We start from the raw sequence: 16974 nt of genomic DNA, 5'->3' as shown, positions 1-16974 counted from the left end.
TGCCCAGTGCCGGGGACAGGCTGGCCTTGTTCCGCTCTGTCCCTGTTTTGGTTTTTGTTTTGTTTGTTTGCGGTTCTCGGCAAGTGTTCTGCCACTAATTCTGTCCTTGCTTGAAACTAGGCTGCGGCCCATCCTAGACTAACTCTGTTTGGACTGTGCTCCAGATGCAGTGGGGGTGGGGGTGGGGTGATCTCTGCTCTTCAGAATAGCAGCCTGTCCTAAGAGTGGCCTCCGGGGTACCCAACAGCAGGCTTTTAGGGATCCAGGGCACTGGTGGTGGTGATGGTGGTACAGTGGGGTGAGGGTACATCCCTGCCTAGAGGCAGGTAGTAGAGACAGGGATGGTGAACCTGTCCCTGGATGCCTTGCTCCCTGTAACAGCTAGGGATGGGAACATTAGTTACTTGTCCCAGGGATGAGCAAAGGAGCCCTTGGCTCTGGATCTGCTCCAAGCCGGATGGGGACCACTGATGGGATCCGTGAAGGGTTGCACTGCTTCTGTGCCTTGAACCCTGTCTCTAGCCCTTCCCCCTCCCAGGTAGGACTCAGGACACCTGGGTCCGGGTATCCGGGAAGAATCAGGGTCTATGAACAGGTGTGCAGAGGCCGTCAGACAGAAGCACCCAGCCTAGTTCTGTGTTAGTCCTGTCGAGCTCCCAGAAATGAGCCTTTTACGCCCTGTCCCGCCACCCCTGACCCGCTGTGGCGCCTGATCGCCCCTCTGTGCTGGTCCAACCTGCAGGAGTTTGAGAATGCTGAGGGGGACGAGTATGTGGCCGACTTCTCGGAGCAGGGCTCCCCGGCCGCAGCTGCGCAGAACGGCCCCGATGTGTATGTCCTGCCTCTCACGGAGGTCTCCTTGCCCATGGCCAAGCAGCCGGGTCGCTCAGGTAAGTGGACCTGTCTCCCTCCCCCCATTGTGTCTTGGAGTCCACAGGCTGTGGAAGCCTGACCACTCGGTTCTGGCAGTGGATACAGTGGGGGATGGGGACACAAGGGGCGTATGCGGTCGAGGCCTCCTTGGCTGTATCTCAGGCTGGGCTGTGTTAGATCCAGATCCCCTTCTGGATCTGGAGGCCAGCTGTCAGCAGGCTTGAGAGTAGCCTTGTGCCTGTCATTCCTCACCCAAGGGACTGCTATTCGAGGGGACAGTAACTGGGGCAGGTGGCCCAGCACTCTGGTCCTGGGATTATTTGCCTTTCTCTGCTGTTTCCTGGATACTTACCCTACGACTCCTGCTCCCTCCTGCCCAACCCTAGAGGGACATAGCCTCACTGTGCCTGCCGAACGGGGACAGCCCACACAGCAAAGGGCACGTGAGCAACAGGAGGGGTCTGGTCCCACCCAGAGGGTTAGTGTAGGCATGGCCCCATCCTATGGCCTCTTTGCCCTCTGCCAGCCTCTCCCATTTGCCTTCTTCCCAGAGTCTCTCCCCCTAGGCTGGCCCCTCCCTCCTCCAAGCTCTAGAGGTGACAGGTAAATGGGGTTCTAGAACCCCAGTTCTGCCCTGGTCAAGGTGTGGTCCCTTGGGACTATGGCTACCTCTACAGCAGTCAGCTCTCGGGCCTTTCGAGCCTGGAAGTTTCAGCCAAAGGCTGTCCCTTGCTGTCCATCTGGCGGCTCCAGGGATACTGAGGTGGGATCTAAGCAGAGAGTGCTGCTGCCCCCAAGGTCTCCTACTGTGTGTGACAAGTGGGTCACTCTCCCCACCTCCGCCCTGGGCCAGCCCCACCAGATTCTTTCCATCAAGGGCTAGGACGCCAACGGAGACTTTGGCCCTCCGACCACCAGCCTGGCCCAGCGCTGCATGCTCGGTGTCCCATCCCATTGCGTCTCACGGGGGAGACCTCAAAAGTCAGACAGGATGCAGGCATGGAGGTCCTGAACACATTTGTCTGCTGATTCAGAGGCCCACAGCTATCCTTAGCATCTCCTAAGAGGCAGGCAGGCTTGGCCATACAGGGGCCTGGACCTTCCCAGAGGCCTTGGGCGTCGCCTAACTGTAGACGCTGCTGGGAGTGAGTGGGGAGCCAGGGGCTGGTATGAAGTATTGCCACCCCTGGACTGGGCCTGGAGAGACCCCACAGATCCTAGCTGGCCCCACTCCTGGGAGAGAGAGGACGGGGTGGACAGGGGCCCAGGAGAGGTCATGCTTTCTCCATTGTTTAGCTTTGTGGTTTGGGGGGGCATCTTCTCTCAAGTTGGGAGAAGGTTAGAGTGAGGATGGGTAAAGCCGCCTGAGCCTTCACCCCTGCCTCTATCTCCTAACGTGCAAACATTCTTCCGGCCCCGTGGTTGTCCTGGTATCCATTGTCCGGACCCTGAACCTGCCCTGGGATAACCAAGGTCCTAGAGAGTCCCAGTGTGGAAGGCAGGCATGCAGACAGACTGGGGTCAGTGCGCTAGTCCCAGGACACAGGGCCCAGTGAGACTCTCCCATGAATTGGGCATGAAGCTGACATTCCCTGAGGAATGTCCCTGAGGGCTGCCCCCTTCCCTTGGGTCCTCCCAACAGCTCCAATGCTGGCCTTCTGGGCTATCGGCGTGGGAGCAGAATTCAGGGAATCTGAGGGGGCATGAGTGGGTACAATGAGCCCTGACCCTTTCCTTGCTGCCCACACTGACCCTTCTTCTCCTCTGACTTCACTCAGCCTGGCCTGCAGGGAGAATGGGCCCAGTGTGTCCCGTACAGGGCTGTGCCAAGCAGCCCCCAACAAAGGCGCCTTTGGTGTGGCTGGTATTTGGATGCCAGCCTGTGGCAGGGGTGGGGAGTGGGCCACTCTGGTGTCCTCCCGGGCCTCAGTACCAGCTTCTCGCCTCACCCAAAACTGCCTTCCAGGCCTTGCTGTCTGGGCTTGACTTATCCTGGTGGCTCTGAGTACCCTTCCCTGGGCTTGGTCAGAAGTATGCCTGGATGTGGATTGAGATCTATGACTCTGCTCATAGCAATCACTGCAGAGCCCGAGAGACACGGGCCCTCGATGGCAGCCTGCAAATGCGGCCCCCAAGTTAGCGGAGCCTCCCTAACTGGGGGCTTGGGGTAGTTCCCGGGGGTAGCAGTGGCTAAGTAGTAGTTCCTGAGTCTCCTGTTCTAATATAGTGCAACTCCTCAAGTCCACGGACCTGGGCCGGCACAGCCTCCTGTACCTAAAGGAGATTGGCCACGGCTGGTTTGGGAAGGTAAGTGTAGCTCAGGGTGGTGGGAACAGCATGGTGTGGGCTTGCTTCTCCTGGGGGTCCCCTGGGGAGGGGCTGTTCTCACACACACCCCTGACTGGACTGTGCACCCGAGTACTCCTTCCTCACTGTGAACCCCAAAGAGTGGGAAAAGTGGGAGACTTGAGGTGGACCTGGGCTGAGCGTCCCAGCCAGAGGTTTTGGTGGAACCCTGGCTGCATCCGAGGCACTAGGAGCCAAATGGCCTTTCCTATGGAGACCGGAAGGGGCCCCGGTGATGCCGGTCCCATCTGGCAGGTGTTCTTGGGGGAGGTCCACTCGGGCGTCAGCGGCACACAGGTGGTGGTGAAGGAGCTGAAGGCCAGCGCCAGCGTGCAGGAGCAGATGCAGTTCCTGGAGGAGGCACAGCCCTACAGGTGGGTGGGCGTTGGGGACCAGCACCGTGGGAGAACGGGGCGGTCGTGGGAAGGGGAGGGCTGTGCTGGGGCCTGGCTGTGCCCCTTCCCACCTTCTAACTCGGATGTCTGGGGCTCTTCCAGGGCCCTGCAGCACGGCAACCTGCTTCAGTGTCTGGCCCAGTGTGCTGAGGTGACGCCCTACCTGCTGGTTATGGAGTTCTGTCCGCTGGTGCGTGGCAGTCCGTGGGAGGCAGTTGTCCGGAAGGGAAGTGGGAGGCCTTTTTGAGCAGGGCTCCTCTCCCATCCTGTCAAAGTGCTCTGTCTAGCAGCTCCAGCCCTGTGCTCTCTCAGAAGAGGCCTGCTTAGCGAGGACGACCCTCCAGCTGCAGCAGGGGCAACCCTGTCGGGGCTTGGTAGTTCAGCATGAGAACCAGCCACTGGGCTCACACAGATCCTGGGGTAGAGCCTGAGTTCTGGGTTTTCTCTTTACCCTTGGGCCCTGGGTCTTCTCCTTGCCCTTGGGTCCCTTTATGTGCAGTTTTGGTGCAAGCTGAGGCTGTCATCTTGAGGCCGCTGTGGCGGAGTTGGGACATAGGCTCTGCCGAAACAGCTGTGAGCACTCGGGATACCAGCTGATGCTCAGGCCACCAGACCCGGGTTCTCTCAGGGGTGGCGACCGACCGCTAGCTGGTCACTGTGTGCTCTCTCGGCAGGGGGACCTCAAAGGTTACCTACGGAGCTGCAGGGTGACAGAGTCCATGGCCCCTGATCCCCTGACCTTGCAGCGCATGGCGTGTGAGGTGGCCTGTGGGGTCTTGCATCTACATCGTCACAATTACGTACACAGGTGAGGGCTAGTGAGACCACACAGACCATGGTCACCAAGCCCTGGTCCCCCAGGCCTCATGAGCTGAAAAGTTCATCTACATAACATCCAATAGCCACTCTGAAAGTACTTTTATAATTCTTAAAACTGAAAACTAGCTGGGCGTGGTGACTCACACTAATCCCAGCACTCTGGAGGCAGAGGTAGGCGGATCTCTGTGAGTTTAAGTTCAGTCTGATCTACAGACTGCGTTTCAGGACAGCCGGGGCTGACTAGAGAAGACCCCGCCTCAAAACAAATAAGTAACAGTGGAAAAGCCTGAAGTTTGAAACTCACTTTGTAGACAATTAAATGAAGGAATCCGTATTGTCTACTATGCGGTCAGCCACACTTGGGCCTCACCGCGTAAAGAGAGTGGCTGGGCCCGCCCTGCAGTGGGAGGGGTGGCTCTGCCCTGCCTCTGGCCAGGATGCCCAGCCTCCCGTGAGCCAGGGGACACGTGCTGGAAGAAGTGGCGATGGACGAGTGGCCCTGCCAGCCCCGACGCTGCACAGGCCGTCCTCCCCAACAATATCCTGGTGCTGAGTGATGATTCAGCTGACTCCAGCATCAGTGATTTTGTTGAAGAGGGCAGCTGCCAGCCTCCTGCCCCGCTCCCACCCCGGCCCCGCCCCCGTCTCTTGCCCCGGCCCCGCCCTCGTCTCCTGCCCCGCACCATGCCCCGCCCCTGCCCCACCTCCTGTCTAGCCCCAGCTGCCCCGTCCAAACGCAGGGACCCAGGCCTCCCCGCCCTGCAGCTGTCCCCTGGCATAGTCCACCTAGGGTCGAGGTAGACCACGGGATGGCTTCATCTTCACCCAGAGACCCTCTGCATTGCAACAGTGTGGCAGAGGCAGGCACATCCCATACCGCTCTGTTCTCCTGTGCCCCGAACACTCACATGGCCTCCTGCCAAGCAGGAGGATAAAAGCTGGCATCCCAGGCTTGCCACCGAGTTGGAGGAAGTCCTGGGTGGCTGCTTTGTGGCCCAGCCTGTTCTAGACCTGAGTTCCAGCTTCGTGTAGCAGGGCAGGCCTCCACTCTAGAACATGGGCTCTGACAGTTGCAGGACCCGCCGTGACACTCTAGGCCTCGGGTTCCCTGTGAATTCTAACCTCCTGATGATTCGGGTGATGGTGTAGTGGGGTTGGAAGGGTGGTGGTCCTGGAAGGGCACTACAGACACACAGAACCAGGAAAAGGGTAGAAAGGGCTGAGTTCTGGTGTTGGTCAGGTAGCAACTTGCTGGGGGTCCTTGAGCCTCTTCGAGCATTATATTTTCACGTGCATTGCCACGTTCAAAGTGCCGTCCACGCAGGCCTTCCAAAATAGCCAGGGCGGGTTATGGAGTCAGAGCTTGAGCACAAGCTGGTGGCCCCTCAGACAGCCCTTCCTGCCCGGAGCCAACCACGCAACTGTGGATAAAGGACCCGCAGTGTTGGGTACCCCCAGGCCGGCAGGCTTTGCTGGCTTTGCTGACATTGCCTCCCACCCTGCAGCGACCTGGCCCTGAGGAACTGCTTGCTAACGGCTGACCTGACGGTGAAGGTCGGCGACTATGGTTTGTCACACTGCAAATACCGGGTAAGTGAGGGCAGGTGGAGCCTGTGAGCAGGGGTGGCTGCCGAGCGGAGTTAACCCCATCCCGTCCCTGTCCCTGGGCGTTGCAGGAAGACTACCTCGTGACTGCCGACCAGCTGTGGGTGCCGCTGCGCTGGATTGCACCAGAGCTGGTGGACGAGGTGCACGGCAACCTGCTGGTGGTCGACCAGACCAAGGCCAGCAATGTGTGGTGAGTGCAGGCCTGGCTGCAGGCGGGGGGAGGGAGGGGGGGCTGGGATGCTGCCTGCCTGCCTGCCCGGATGCCACCGGGGATGCTGACTTTCAGCTCTGGCCCCTGCTTCAGTTCCCCCTTCCTTCTCTGGCTAGGGACAGGCTGGCACTCAGGGAAAGCGTACTCACGCCTGCCACCATGTGGCCATGTGAGGTCACTCAGGGACTACTAGTTCCTGGTGGGTTCCTGAGGTCCCTGCATTGGCAGAGGGACGGCCGGGGCAGTCAAGGATGTGCGGCCTTCAAGACAGGACCAACAGTCACTCACCGATACCGGGGCCAAGGTGCATGTTAGGCTAGAGACCCATCATGAGATACTGTCGTAGGCCATGTGTCCTTATGGGATACAAGGCCTTAACTTGCATCTGTGCCCCTAGAGAGGGGCAGCTGTGGCACAATGGGCTCCCGTCCCGGAGAGACTGGCCTGAAGGCAGGGATCCTGCACAGCCGTGCTCAGCCTGGCCTACTGTGGCTACCCTTGCAGGTCCCTGGGTGTGACCATCTGGGAGCTCTTCGAGTTGGGTGTGCAGCCGTATCCCCAGCACTCGGACCGGCAGGTGCTGGCTTACGCCGTCCGAGAGCAGCAGCTTAAGCTGCCCAAACCCCAGCTGCAGCTGAGTCTATCTGATCGCTGGTGAGGACCCCAACCCCCTGAACAGGCAGGACAGAGGGGCTACAGCTTGTGGCTGGTTGGTCCACCTCTTCATGGCTTCTGGGTCTCTGTAGCCTAAACAGGCAGGGAGATACCGCACCCCAGACCCCTTCCCGGACTGCTAGGTCCGCCTTGGGTGATTGCCTTAAATGCCCCCAAAGTACCCCGAGCATGGGGGACCCGAGTATCCCAGAAGGGCAGGTTGTACTTCTGGCCATTGTGCCCGTGGATGTGGCCAGGGCCACCCATGAAGGCCTCCCGGCAGGTATGAAGTGATGCAATTCTGCTGGCTGCAGCCGGAACAGAGGCCCACGGCTGAAGAGGTTCATCTGCTGCTATCTTACTTGTGCGCCAAGGGCACCACGGAGTTGGAGGAGGAGTTTGAGCAGCGGTGGCGCTCCCTGCGGCCCAGCGGCAGCACGGGCCTGGGGTCAGGTTCCACTGGCGCGGCAGCTGCCGCCGCTGAGCTCGCCGCCGCCTCGTCTTTCCCGCTGCTGGAGCAGTTCACCAGTGACGGCTTCCACGTGGACAGCGACGACGTGCTGACAGTAACCGAGACAAGCCACGGCCTCAACTTCGAGTACAAGTGGGAGGCGGGCTGTGGCGCGGAGGCGTTCCCACCCCCAGGGGGCGTGTCGAGCCCAGACTCCGCGGCGCGCCTGCAGGAGTTGTGTGCACCCGACAGCTCACCCCCGGGAGTGGTGCCAGTGCTCAGTGCCCACAGCCCCTCGGTGGGTAGCGAGTACTTCATCCGCCTAGAAGGGGCAGTACCTGCTGCTGGCCATGACCCGGACTGTGCCGGCTGTGCTCCCAGTCCTGAAGCTGGCACTGACCAGGATAACAACTCAGAGGACAGCAGCACCACTTCTCTAGTCATGGAGCCACTGCTGGGCCACGCACCTCCCTCCGGGGGCCTGTGGGGCTCCTGTGACCACCATTCGTGTAGGAGGCAAGAACCGCCCTGCCCCTCACGCTCACCCTCTCCTGGGACCCCCATGTTGCCGGCTGAAGACATAGACTGGGGTGTGGCTACCTTCTGCCCACCCTTCTTTGACGACCCATTGAGTGCCTCTCCCTCTGGGAGTCCTGAGGCCCAGCCATCCCCCAGCGACGAGGAGCTGGAGGAGGAGAAGGCAGGGAGGGCTGCTCACCGCGGACACTGGAGCTCTAATGTGTCAGCCAACAATAACAGCGGCAGCCGAGACCCAGAATCTTGGGATCCCGGCTATGTGAGCAGCTTCACAGACAGCTACAGGGACGACTGTTCCAGCCTAGAGCAGACCCCACAGGCCTCCCCTGAGCTGGGCCACCCTCTATCCCAGGAGGATCCCAGAGAATTTCTGCCCGGGCTTGTGGTAGCAGCCTCTCCCGGTCAGGAGCCAAGCCGCTGCTTTAGCCTGCTCCCTCTGTGTCCCGCCAAAGGCCTGGCACCTGCTGCTTGTCTGGCCACAGGCCCCTGGACAGAGGCAGCTGTAGGTGGGGGTGAGAGTCCCCAGGTGGAACCCAGACTTGCCCAGGAGGCCGAGGGCTCTGCTGAATCCCAGCTATCCCTTCCTTCTGTCCCCTCCCCATCTCACGAAGAGGCCTCACTTCCTTCAGAGGAGGCCAGTGCTCCCGACATCCTTCCTGCCTCTCCCACACCCGCTGCTGGCAGCTGGGTGACTGTCCCTAAGCCAGCCCTTAGTCTGGACAGCTGCGGCAGTTCTCTGGGGCAGGAGGCACCCAGCAGTGAGGACGAGGACACTACCGAGGCTACATCGGGAGTCTTCACCGACTTGTCCAGTGATGGCCTTCATGCTGAGAAGCCAGGCATAGTACCAGCTTTGCGCTGTCTGCAGAAGCAGGTGGGGACCCCTGATTCGCTGGACTCTCTGGACATCCCGTCCTCAGCCAGCGATGGTGGCTGTGAGGTCTTGAGCCCATTGGCTGCTTGTCCTCATGCCAGGCAGCCTCGTGCGGCGGACAGTGGCTATGATACAGAGAACTGTGGGTCTCCAGAGTTTGTGCTCAAAGAGGCCCATGAGGCGAGCGTGCCTGAGGCCTCTGGGGAACTAGCCTCAGAGGGTGAGAGCCCAGGGCCTGAGACTTTGCTCTCTGTCTCCCTTGGTGGCCTCAGCAAGAAGAACCCCTACCGAGACTCTGCCTACTTCTCGGACCTGGATGCTGAGTCTGAACCCACCTTTGGCCTTGAGAAACAGGGTGGGGCCCAGGACTCCCAAAAGGAGCAAGACCTAAAGAGCCCACCTAGTTCAGGGCATCAGTCTGGGCAGGCTTTTCCCGGGCCTGAGGTGCCCGGGGAGGCCCCAGCTACTAACCCCAGGGAGGTGCTGCCCCCATCACAGCAGCAGGAGGAGTCCTTGCCGGATGGCCCCAGGCCAGAGCCTCTTGGGGCTCAAGGCCCAGTCGAGGGGCAGCTTGGACCCAGCTCTAGTCATTCTAAACGCTTCCTGCTGGCCTCAGTCCCGCTGAGCGCAGAAGGCAATGGCGTGGAGCCCCAGGAACCCCCAGGGCCAGCCCCACTAGGGAGGATGGGAAGCCCTAGCGTGCCCAGATCCCCACTCTGCCTGGCCCTACCTGGCCGCCCAGGGGCTTTGGAGGGCCGGCCAGAGGAGGAAGAGGAGGGCAGTGAGGACAGTGATGAATCTGAAGAGGAGCTTCGATGCTACAGCATCCAGGAGCCCAGCGAGGACAGTGAGGAGGAGCCACCCACGGTGCCTGTGGTCGTGGCTGAGAGTCAGAGTCCCCGCAATCTGCGCAGCTTGCTGAAGATGCCCAGCCTCCTGTCTGAGGCCTTCTGCGAGGACCTGGAGCGCAAGAAGAAGGCCGTGTCCTTCTTTGATGACGTCACGGTCTACCTCTTCGACCAGGTGGGCTGTTGCCGCGGGTATGCACGGGGCTGGGAGAGGGTGGGCAGCCCAAGTCACACGGTGCTCTGCCCCTCCAGGAGAGCCCCACCCGAGAGACTGGGGAGCCCTTCCCCAACACGAAGGAATCACTCCCCACGTTCCCGGAGGGTAGCCCCGGCTCACCCAGTGCCCCGGGCCTGCCGCAGCGGGCTGACCACTTGCCCGACAGCTCCACTCCTGAACAGGGTGAGCAGGTGTTGGGGGCCAGATGGTGACATCACTGTCACGCGAGGGCTGGGTTCAGAATGTGATGTCACCTAAAGTGGGGGTTGGGAGGTGATGCAATGAAAGTGACGCTGGGGCCTGACTTGCAGGCAGTAGGTTCGAATGGGATGATGAGTTCCCACTGGTGCCTGGCAAGGCTGCCTTGGTGACTGCACTGGACCCAGCCGACCCCGTCCTGGCCACGCCCACCATGCCAGCTGCGCCCTTCTCACGGTTCACTGTGTCTCCCACGCCTGCCTCCCGTTTCTCCATCACTCACGTATCCGACTCGGAGGCCCAGTTGGTGGGAGGTGAGTGTGGTGGGGCTGAGGTGGAGCAGAGGGACATTGTGGTTGGGCATCCATGAGGGGCATCGGCAGGGGAAGATTTGGTGGCCCCTGGTCTGCTGGACATTGCCCTCTTAACGGTGTTTTGTTCTTGGCCTTTGGGCAGACACTGTGTCCAGGTGCACTTGGCCTATGGCCTCCTGGGTCCCAGGACCTTCCCACCCTCTGCCCAGTCTACCCTCCACAGAGGGCTGCCCATCCTCTGCCCAGGCTACCCTTGCTCTTCTCTTCTCAGCCCCATCCTGGCCTCCCACAACTTACATGAACAATCCAAGCATGGTGGTCACTAATCCACTGGCTTACCTCTGGTTTGAGGTTCTTGCAAGGTGTCCCTATCGGGACTGTGCTCAAGTGGGTGGTGCCATAGCCCACACTGTTCAGTCATGAGCCCCCTCCACTGCCCGCACCAAGGTAGGCTCCTCTCTGCCAGGTTCCCCTCCCACAGTTTTGACAAGCTCTTTTTGCCTACTTCCCCTGCCTTGCCCATGCACACCTCTTCCCCAGTTGCCCTGGCTGTGGTAGGCAGCCTTGAGAGAAGGACCTATCACCCTCATCCCTGGCACGGGGAGGTGACTACATGACACTGACCATGCCCTTTGTTTGGGCCTCAGTTCCCTTTGTTCAAGGACTCAGAGGGCATTTGCTAAGCATTGCCGACTCTGGATCAGGGTGACATGGGGAAGAGAAATGGGTCCATCTCCCGCCCACCCACAGGTCCACCACATTGGACAGGCATGTTGGCGAGCCAGGCGGTTGCAGGGGTGGGAGAACCCATCTGGTTATGGCCTCACGTACTCACACAGCGCCCCCTTTACCAGGCCCAGCAGCAAACGCTGGGGGCCGATGCACAGAGGCTTGAGGCCTGGGTAGTTTCGCCCTTCGGAGGCTGGTGTCACTGGAGCCCCTGCCATCCTGTCCAGGCAGCAGCAAGGATGGTGACTGGAAATGAGTGGGGACCAACGACACCCCCACAGCTCCCTGGAGAAGCAGGTGGATGAGAGGCCTCTATCTAGCCCTGGACGTGTGGGGCCATGGTCCTCCTGTGCTACCTGATGGGAGAACGTGTCCTGAGTGGACACCGGGGTTTGCTGCTAGCCCCTGGATATACCTGCAGCCTGAGGGCCTATGGGTGTCTGTAAGCGTATACATGCACACTCAAGAAGGGCCCCCAATTCCTAGGTGGCTCGGCACTCCTGGGCAGAACCCCCCCCCCAACACCTCCCTGCAGCCACTCTTCCTTATATGGCTGGTGGTGGTGAATTGGCCTCCGGCCAGGACCATGCAATCCAAGGGCCTGCATGCCCTGTTGGCTACATCCTGCCTCGTGTTCAAAGGACACTTGGCCAGGTTTCAAGGCTTTAAGCCTACAGGTCCCTTTTGGGTCCCCCACCTTTCTTACTTGGGTCTAGATTTGCTCAGAGCAAGGTCGGACCCCTGGGCTCCAAGCCCTTATCTCAGAGTCTGTGGCTGGCTCCCCTTCACTTTGTCTGCAGAAGCCCGTCCCCACAGGGGCCGTCTGGATGTCCTGGCCTAGGTCCTGCTGCTTAGCAGAGGCTTCCAGACTGCAGCTGGACGGCCCCAGAGATGCCCTCTACAGGGTAGTGTGAGCACTCTCCCTCACAGAGCGGAACCCTGCTCCATACCCTGGCCAGAGGAGAATAGGGTGTACCCTACAGCCACTGTGGGGCTCCTGCCTGCAGGCAGGGCTGGGAGAAAACAGGGCTGGGATGGGGCGCACAGGGAATATTTTTTGTAATTTGCTGGAGTGAATGGAGACGGGGTGATTCTAAGTTATTGTTGCCAAAGACCTGTAAAGTATATCGTTGCTTTGGGGGCGGGGCAATGTGTTCTGTTTTTGTTGTTTTTAGTTTGAGGCTTAGGATGCTGGTGCAATGATTTTCTTGTTCCTTGTTTTTTAAGAGAAACCAAGCTAAGAAAAAAAAAAAAAAAAACAGCCTTTGTGCTCAGTGTTTTCTTTCCGGGTCTGTAGCTAACACCCCCAGGGGGATGGCAGACGGGAACCCAGCAGTCATCTCTGTTCTTCTGCCCCTCAGCCCTCTCCTGTCCCTCCAGAAGGTTCTCTTAGGTCAGATGAACCGGCACCCTGCAGAGTAGCCCTCTGCCCACCTTAGCCTGTCCTCAGGCGGCAGTGGTGGACGGGGGCAGGGGACTGGGCTCCCCGCTCCTCGCTCTGCCCTGTCGGGGGACTAGCCCATGTGCCCATGGTGAGCAGGCGGCTCCAGAGGTCCCCCCTGGGTCTTCTCTGCACCCTAGAGCTCTGCCATCGACTCAGTTCACCGCACTGCTGCAGACAAAGATCTGATGCAGTCTCATAAGGGCCTGCGTTTTAACTGAAGCAGGGAGGCAGTGGGGAGCTGGGCTTGGCCGGGCTCGCCTCTAGTGCAACAGCACAGCTATGCTCGTGATAAATCACCCTTATAAGGGTACAGGTGTGCCCCGCCCTGTTCCTGGCCATGCTCCCAGGCTAAAAGAACACACCGCAACAGGTGGGTACATGTTTATTGATCGGACACACATGTGGGCTAAAAAATTAAAAAAAAAAAAATCAGCATGGGAATGGGCCCCCTTCCAGCTACGGGCTGACAGACTGTCCTCTTCTGCGTTCGGAGGCACTCGAGGTTCCACAGTTGGGGTCACAGATGCCTGCCCCCTAAGTGCTGGCCCTCTGTTGGGGCTCATCCGTGGCCGACAGACTTGACCTCCTGAGGCAGCCTCCTCCCCAGGAACACCTGGGATCCAGCCCAGGCCGGGCTGATGTGAAGCACTGTCAGGGAGTGGGGCAGGGCTGTCTTCTCCGGTTGCCTTGGGTGGCGTGGTGGTGGACACAGCGGTGACACGTGGCAGCCCGTCAGCTGAGCAGAGGGGCTGATCTGTCGTTGGTCACTGTCGGCTTCAGATGGACGTTGGCGAAGGGATTCCTAGGGAGAGAAGAACAGGTTCAGTTTGGACAGGCACTTCGGCTAAGCTGTGCCACCAAGCTTCTCCTGAGACCCCCAGTACTTAGACCTCAGTGGCTTATTCTTGGAGCCAGGCGGAGCTGGGTGCCGTCTCAAGACCTGTTAGCCCCTAGTGTGACTACCCACTGACACCTTACATGCTCCACGCTGGGTGGCAGAGTGGGCATGATGGTGAGGACCAGCTGTTCCCTTCCCACCTCGGGCTGGATGTCCTTAAGGAAGTAAGCCCCCACCCCCAGGCCAAGCCCAAGGAGTGGTTTTCCTGTGCACAGAGGACACAGCTCAGCGGGTCACACAAACCAGCCCAGGCATGCAGGGCGCCGCAGGAGGCACACTATAGACACGCAGACACGACAGACACGAGGCGCACGCGCCCTGACTCCACAGGCTGCGGATGGACACCACGGCCACTGCCTCACTGCCTTGGCCAGGCGGCAGTTTCCTCTGCCGAGGGACTAGCCACCTCCCTGACTGGTGGCTGAGCCACCCAAGTGCCCCTCAGGCCACAGCTGATAGACGGGGACAAGACTCAAGACAGGAAGTGGGAATGGAACAGATGAGCAAGAATGGGCTGCGGCAGCCCAGCCCTCCGGGAAGCCTGTCCTGTAGTCCCTGTCAGGCCTGGGAGGACCTGCTCAGGTGGGAACAGCGCAAGGCAGTAGGTGGGAGGGGCCAGGCAGCTCCACAGTGATAGCATGGATGGCGCGTGAACACAGGGACTCGCGAGGCACAGGACTGCACTTCCAGGGAAGCGTGCTTGGCTCTACAACCATTACCTGGAATGTCACCTCTGTGCCTGGTGGGTTCTCAGAAGCCCAGGGTGGGCGAGCAGGCTCTCCATTCAGGGTCCCCAGGAAGACCTCATAGGCAGAGTCTCACCCTACATTTTCCTGAAGATTACATTCTCTACAGATCTGAAACACTCGAGCTGTGAAGTTTTGAAAGGTGGAGCCCGGGGAGGCGCGCAGGTCCCTGCTGGCTGTGGGCTCTGTTGCTGCTCACCTCTGCCGAGAGCCAGGGTGTTAGGGGCCACCACCTGCTCTGCCTGCAGCTTGAGGTCCGCGCCACGCCAGGCTCCTCTACTCTGTATCCCCTCTCTGTGAGACTGGACCCTGCCATCGCGGGGAGGGTGCTAGCTGCAGGCTCCGACATGGCCAGGCTGTCCCTGCCTCACTCTACACTCTACAGAAGGGTTCTCAAGCCAGGCAAAGGCAACAGCTCTGGGGAGACTTGGAATGAGGACAGGTCTTTCTGTTGAGGGGATGGGACAGAGCAGAGCAATGAGCAGGTCCCAGGGCAGGGTTATCGTGGGACCAAGCCTGAGCAGAATGGCTGAGGTATTCACAGAACACGCCCGACGACTGCCCACTGGCTCACATCCTAACTCACGGAAGACCAGAGAGGAAGTCCAGACCCAGAGTGCCCCACCCAAAAGGCTCTCTGTTCTTAAACACTTTCTTCTCTCCTCCCCCAAAGCCACGGGGGCAGTTCAGAGCACAGAGAACCATCCAGAGACGCCAAAAGCCAAGGCAAAGTCTTGCTCTGCACATGTTCTAGTTAGCAGAGTCCAGGGACACGCTTTCTTTCAAGGACACTCAAGTGAAATCAACCTGCAGGGGACATGGCCAGCACACGGTATGCCCAGCAGCGGCCATCGCCAACAGCGGGAGGAACCAACAGCAGAGCCTACACCAATAGAAGAGGAGGACCAGGCACCCAGGCCTGGGACCCGGGAACGACAAATGGCGTTTATGCAAGATGGAACCGGCTGAGGCAGAATGGTGAGACACCAGCTGGGTAACCGCTGGTGCCAACTCTCTCCCCAGCTCTGCAGACAGCCATCCACGAACAACACACTGTGATCAGAAACCTAGAGAGACTCAACTCCCTGCATCAGCACAGCCTGCTTTCCCCTTCTCCGTTTTTCACGATTTTCCTCAACAACCATGGGATGAGAGGCTGGCTGCCGCCAAGAACAGTCCTGCGCATTACCTGTGGGCTTACGTAGGACTGGGTACCCCCAGAACCAGGCCAAGGGTAGTAGCAACCCTCCTGCAGTCCTAAATTCAGGGTGAGGCTGTGTGTGGACGGATACCCCTCAACCACAGGTAGCTTCGGAATACCCCTTCACCCCGGCTAGGCGTGCTGGAAGGCTAGGGGACTGTGGCCGGGGAATGTCCAGGGGCCATGTGACAGCACTGTACAGGGACTCCAGATCCATTCTGTTCTATGTCTATTGCACCTAAGTCCCAGGCCTAGTGCACACGGGACCCGGTCCCAGGAAGAGCGCGCCAGCCTCCCTGAACCTTTCCCCATGCCGCTGCAGGTGAGGACGACATGGCCCCTAACTGGGCAGGAGATGTAGGCCTCCCAGGGAACATCTTGGGTGTGCAGTTAGAGGCAGGAGGAAGTGGCCGGCCGGCCCAGAGTCAGCCAAGGGCATCTCACGCTCTCTGCAAATGTCAGCGGAACTCAACTACAGAACGCACACTACACAGATTCCCGTCTGCCCGAGTGGCCTGGCTGCCCACAGGTTGGGACATGCCACTGTGACTCTCAGGGAGGTAATGACCACTCCTGTTAAGGGACACAGGTCCCGGCTTCTCATGCCGCCCCGTCTGTGGTGTGGTGAGGGAGTAAAAGCCCCGTCCGCCGTGGTAGGCAATGTGGAGCAGTGCCCTCCTCCCTGCCCCAAGTGGCCCACGTTGGCCCACTTCTCCAGCACCCAGGGACACAGGCAGCCTGGCCAGTGTCTTGTGGCCATGTGAGGAGATGGAGGGAACTGGAAGAGGTAAGAAAGATCAGAAGGTAGAGGTCCACGTGACCCTAGGCCCGGGCTTGGTTCAGCTGTGGCACTCAACAGCTGGACTCATACTCACCCCCCCCCCCCCACAATGCCCCAGGAACACCCAGGTACAAGCTCAATGATTGGGGGAGGCTATCCCCCAGGCCACCCTTTGATTGTGACAAAGCACCTAGCAGGGAAGGAGAGGATAGACGTGGGCCAGCCCCGTCTCTGGCAGCGAAGGCAGTCACGGGGCAGAGTTAGAACCACAAGCCTCCAGGCAGAAGGAAGGTAGGGGAACCACAAGCCCGAGGAGGGAACCAGCGGAAGGAAGGCCCAGCGCCCAGAGCGAGACAACTCTGCCGACCCCGGGGCCCTGCCAGGCAGCAGATTCCCCCTGCAGAGGCTATTCTGATTCAGGCCAGAGGGTCCAGCCATAGCCGCTGCAGGTGTAGACAGATGGGCCCCAAACCAGGTCAACTTACTAACTCTAGTCAGGGGCAGCTCAAAATCTGGCCACTTCGACATCAACACTGTAAGGAAACACAAGGCTTATTGTCAAACTGGAGCAGCGGAAGCGTGTCTAAGGACCCTGGGAAGCAGAAGGCCAGACAGGACGGAGAGGTGCAGGCTGCCAGGAAGGGACCTGCAGTCCTTGGGGACACAACTCCACCTGCTGGGCAGAGGGGGGGGAGGGGGCTCAGGAGTCAACCAGCACAGGCTGAGTCTGCACCAGCCAGGGTGCCATTGAGCCGGCCAGCTGGGGTGCACTGAGGTGCGGCCTGGTCCACGCAGCCCCCACACATGCCAGGGAGCTGGAAGGAGGCACC

General features: G+C 60.0%; 2 protein-coding genes across 8 annotated transcripts in view; one reads left to right on the top strand and one right to left on the bottom strand.

Annotated features, from left to right (window-relative positions):
* Aatk (apoptosis associated tyrosine kinase) overlaps positions 1-12320 on the top strand; it is a 38029-nt gene extending 25709 nt beyond the window's left edge. For 3 of the 5 annotated variants that reach the window (XM_057774214.1, XM_057774218.1, XM_057774216.1), the window contains 11 exons: positions 743-890; positions 3101-3180; positions 3475-3593; positions 3717-3804; positions 4289-4422; positions 5939-6023; positions 6110-6231; positions 6757-6906; positions 7190-9791; positions 9869-10016; positions 10145-12320. In XM_057774214.1, the coding sequence (XP_057630197.1) occupies positions 743-890; positions 3101-3180; positions 3475-3593; positions 3717-3804; positions 4289-4422; positions 5939-6023; positions 6110-6231; positions 6757-6906; positions 7190-9791; positions 9869-10016; positions 10145-10401 (3933 nt within the window). In that variant the 3' untranslated portion in view covers positions 10402-12320. The remainder of the gene's footprint in view (positions 1-742; positions 891-3100; positions 3181-3474; positions 3594-3716; positions 3805-4288; positions 4423-5938; positions 6024-6109; positions 6232-6756; positions 6907-7189; positions 9792-9868; positions 10017-10144) is intronic. The other 2 variants (XM_057774215.1, XM_057774217.1) reach the window with 1 other exon arrangement.
* A 576-nt stretch (positions 12321-12896) lies between these two features.
* The window catches only part of Baiap2 (BAR/IMD domain containing adaptor protein 2), a 65906-nt gene continuing 61828 nt past the window's right edge, over positions 12897-16974 (bottom strand). For 2 of the 3 annotated variants that reach the window (XM_057773519.1, XM_057773522.1), the window contains exon 14: positions 12897-13320. In XM_057773519.1, the coding sequence (XP_057629502.1) occupies positions 13251-13320 (70 nt within the window). In that variant the 3' untranslated portion in view covers positions 12897-13250. Of the gene's footprint in view, positions 13321-16629; positions 16678-16974 lie in introns of all 3 variants that reach the window. The other variant, XM_057773521.1, reaches the window with a different exon arrangement.

The sequence above is a fragment of the Chionomys nivalis genome, chromosome 7, assembly GCF_950005125.1.
Source record: "Chionomys nivalis chromosome 7, mChiNiv1.1, whole genome shotgun sequence".
Taxonomy (NCBI): domain Eukaryota; kingdom Metazoa; phylum Chordata; class Mammalia; order Rodentia; family Cricetidae; genus Chionomys; species Chionomys nivalis.
This window is presented reverse-complemented; position numbering and strand designations above follow the sequence as displayed.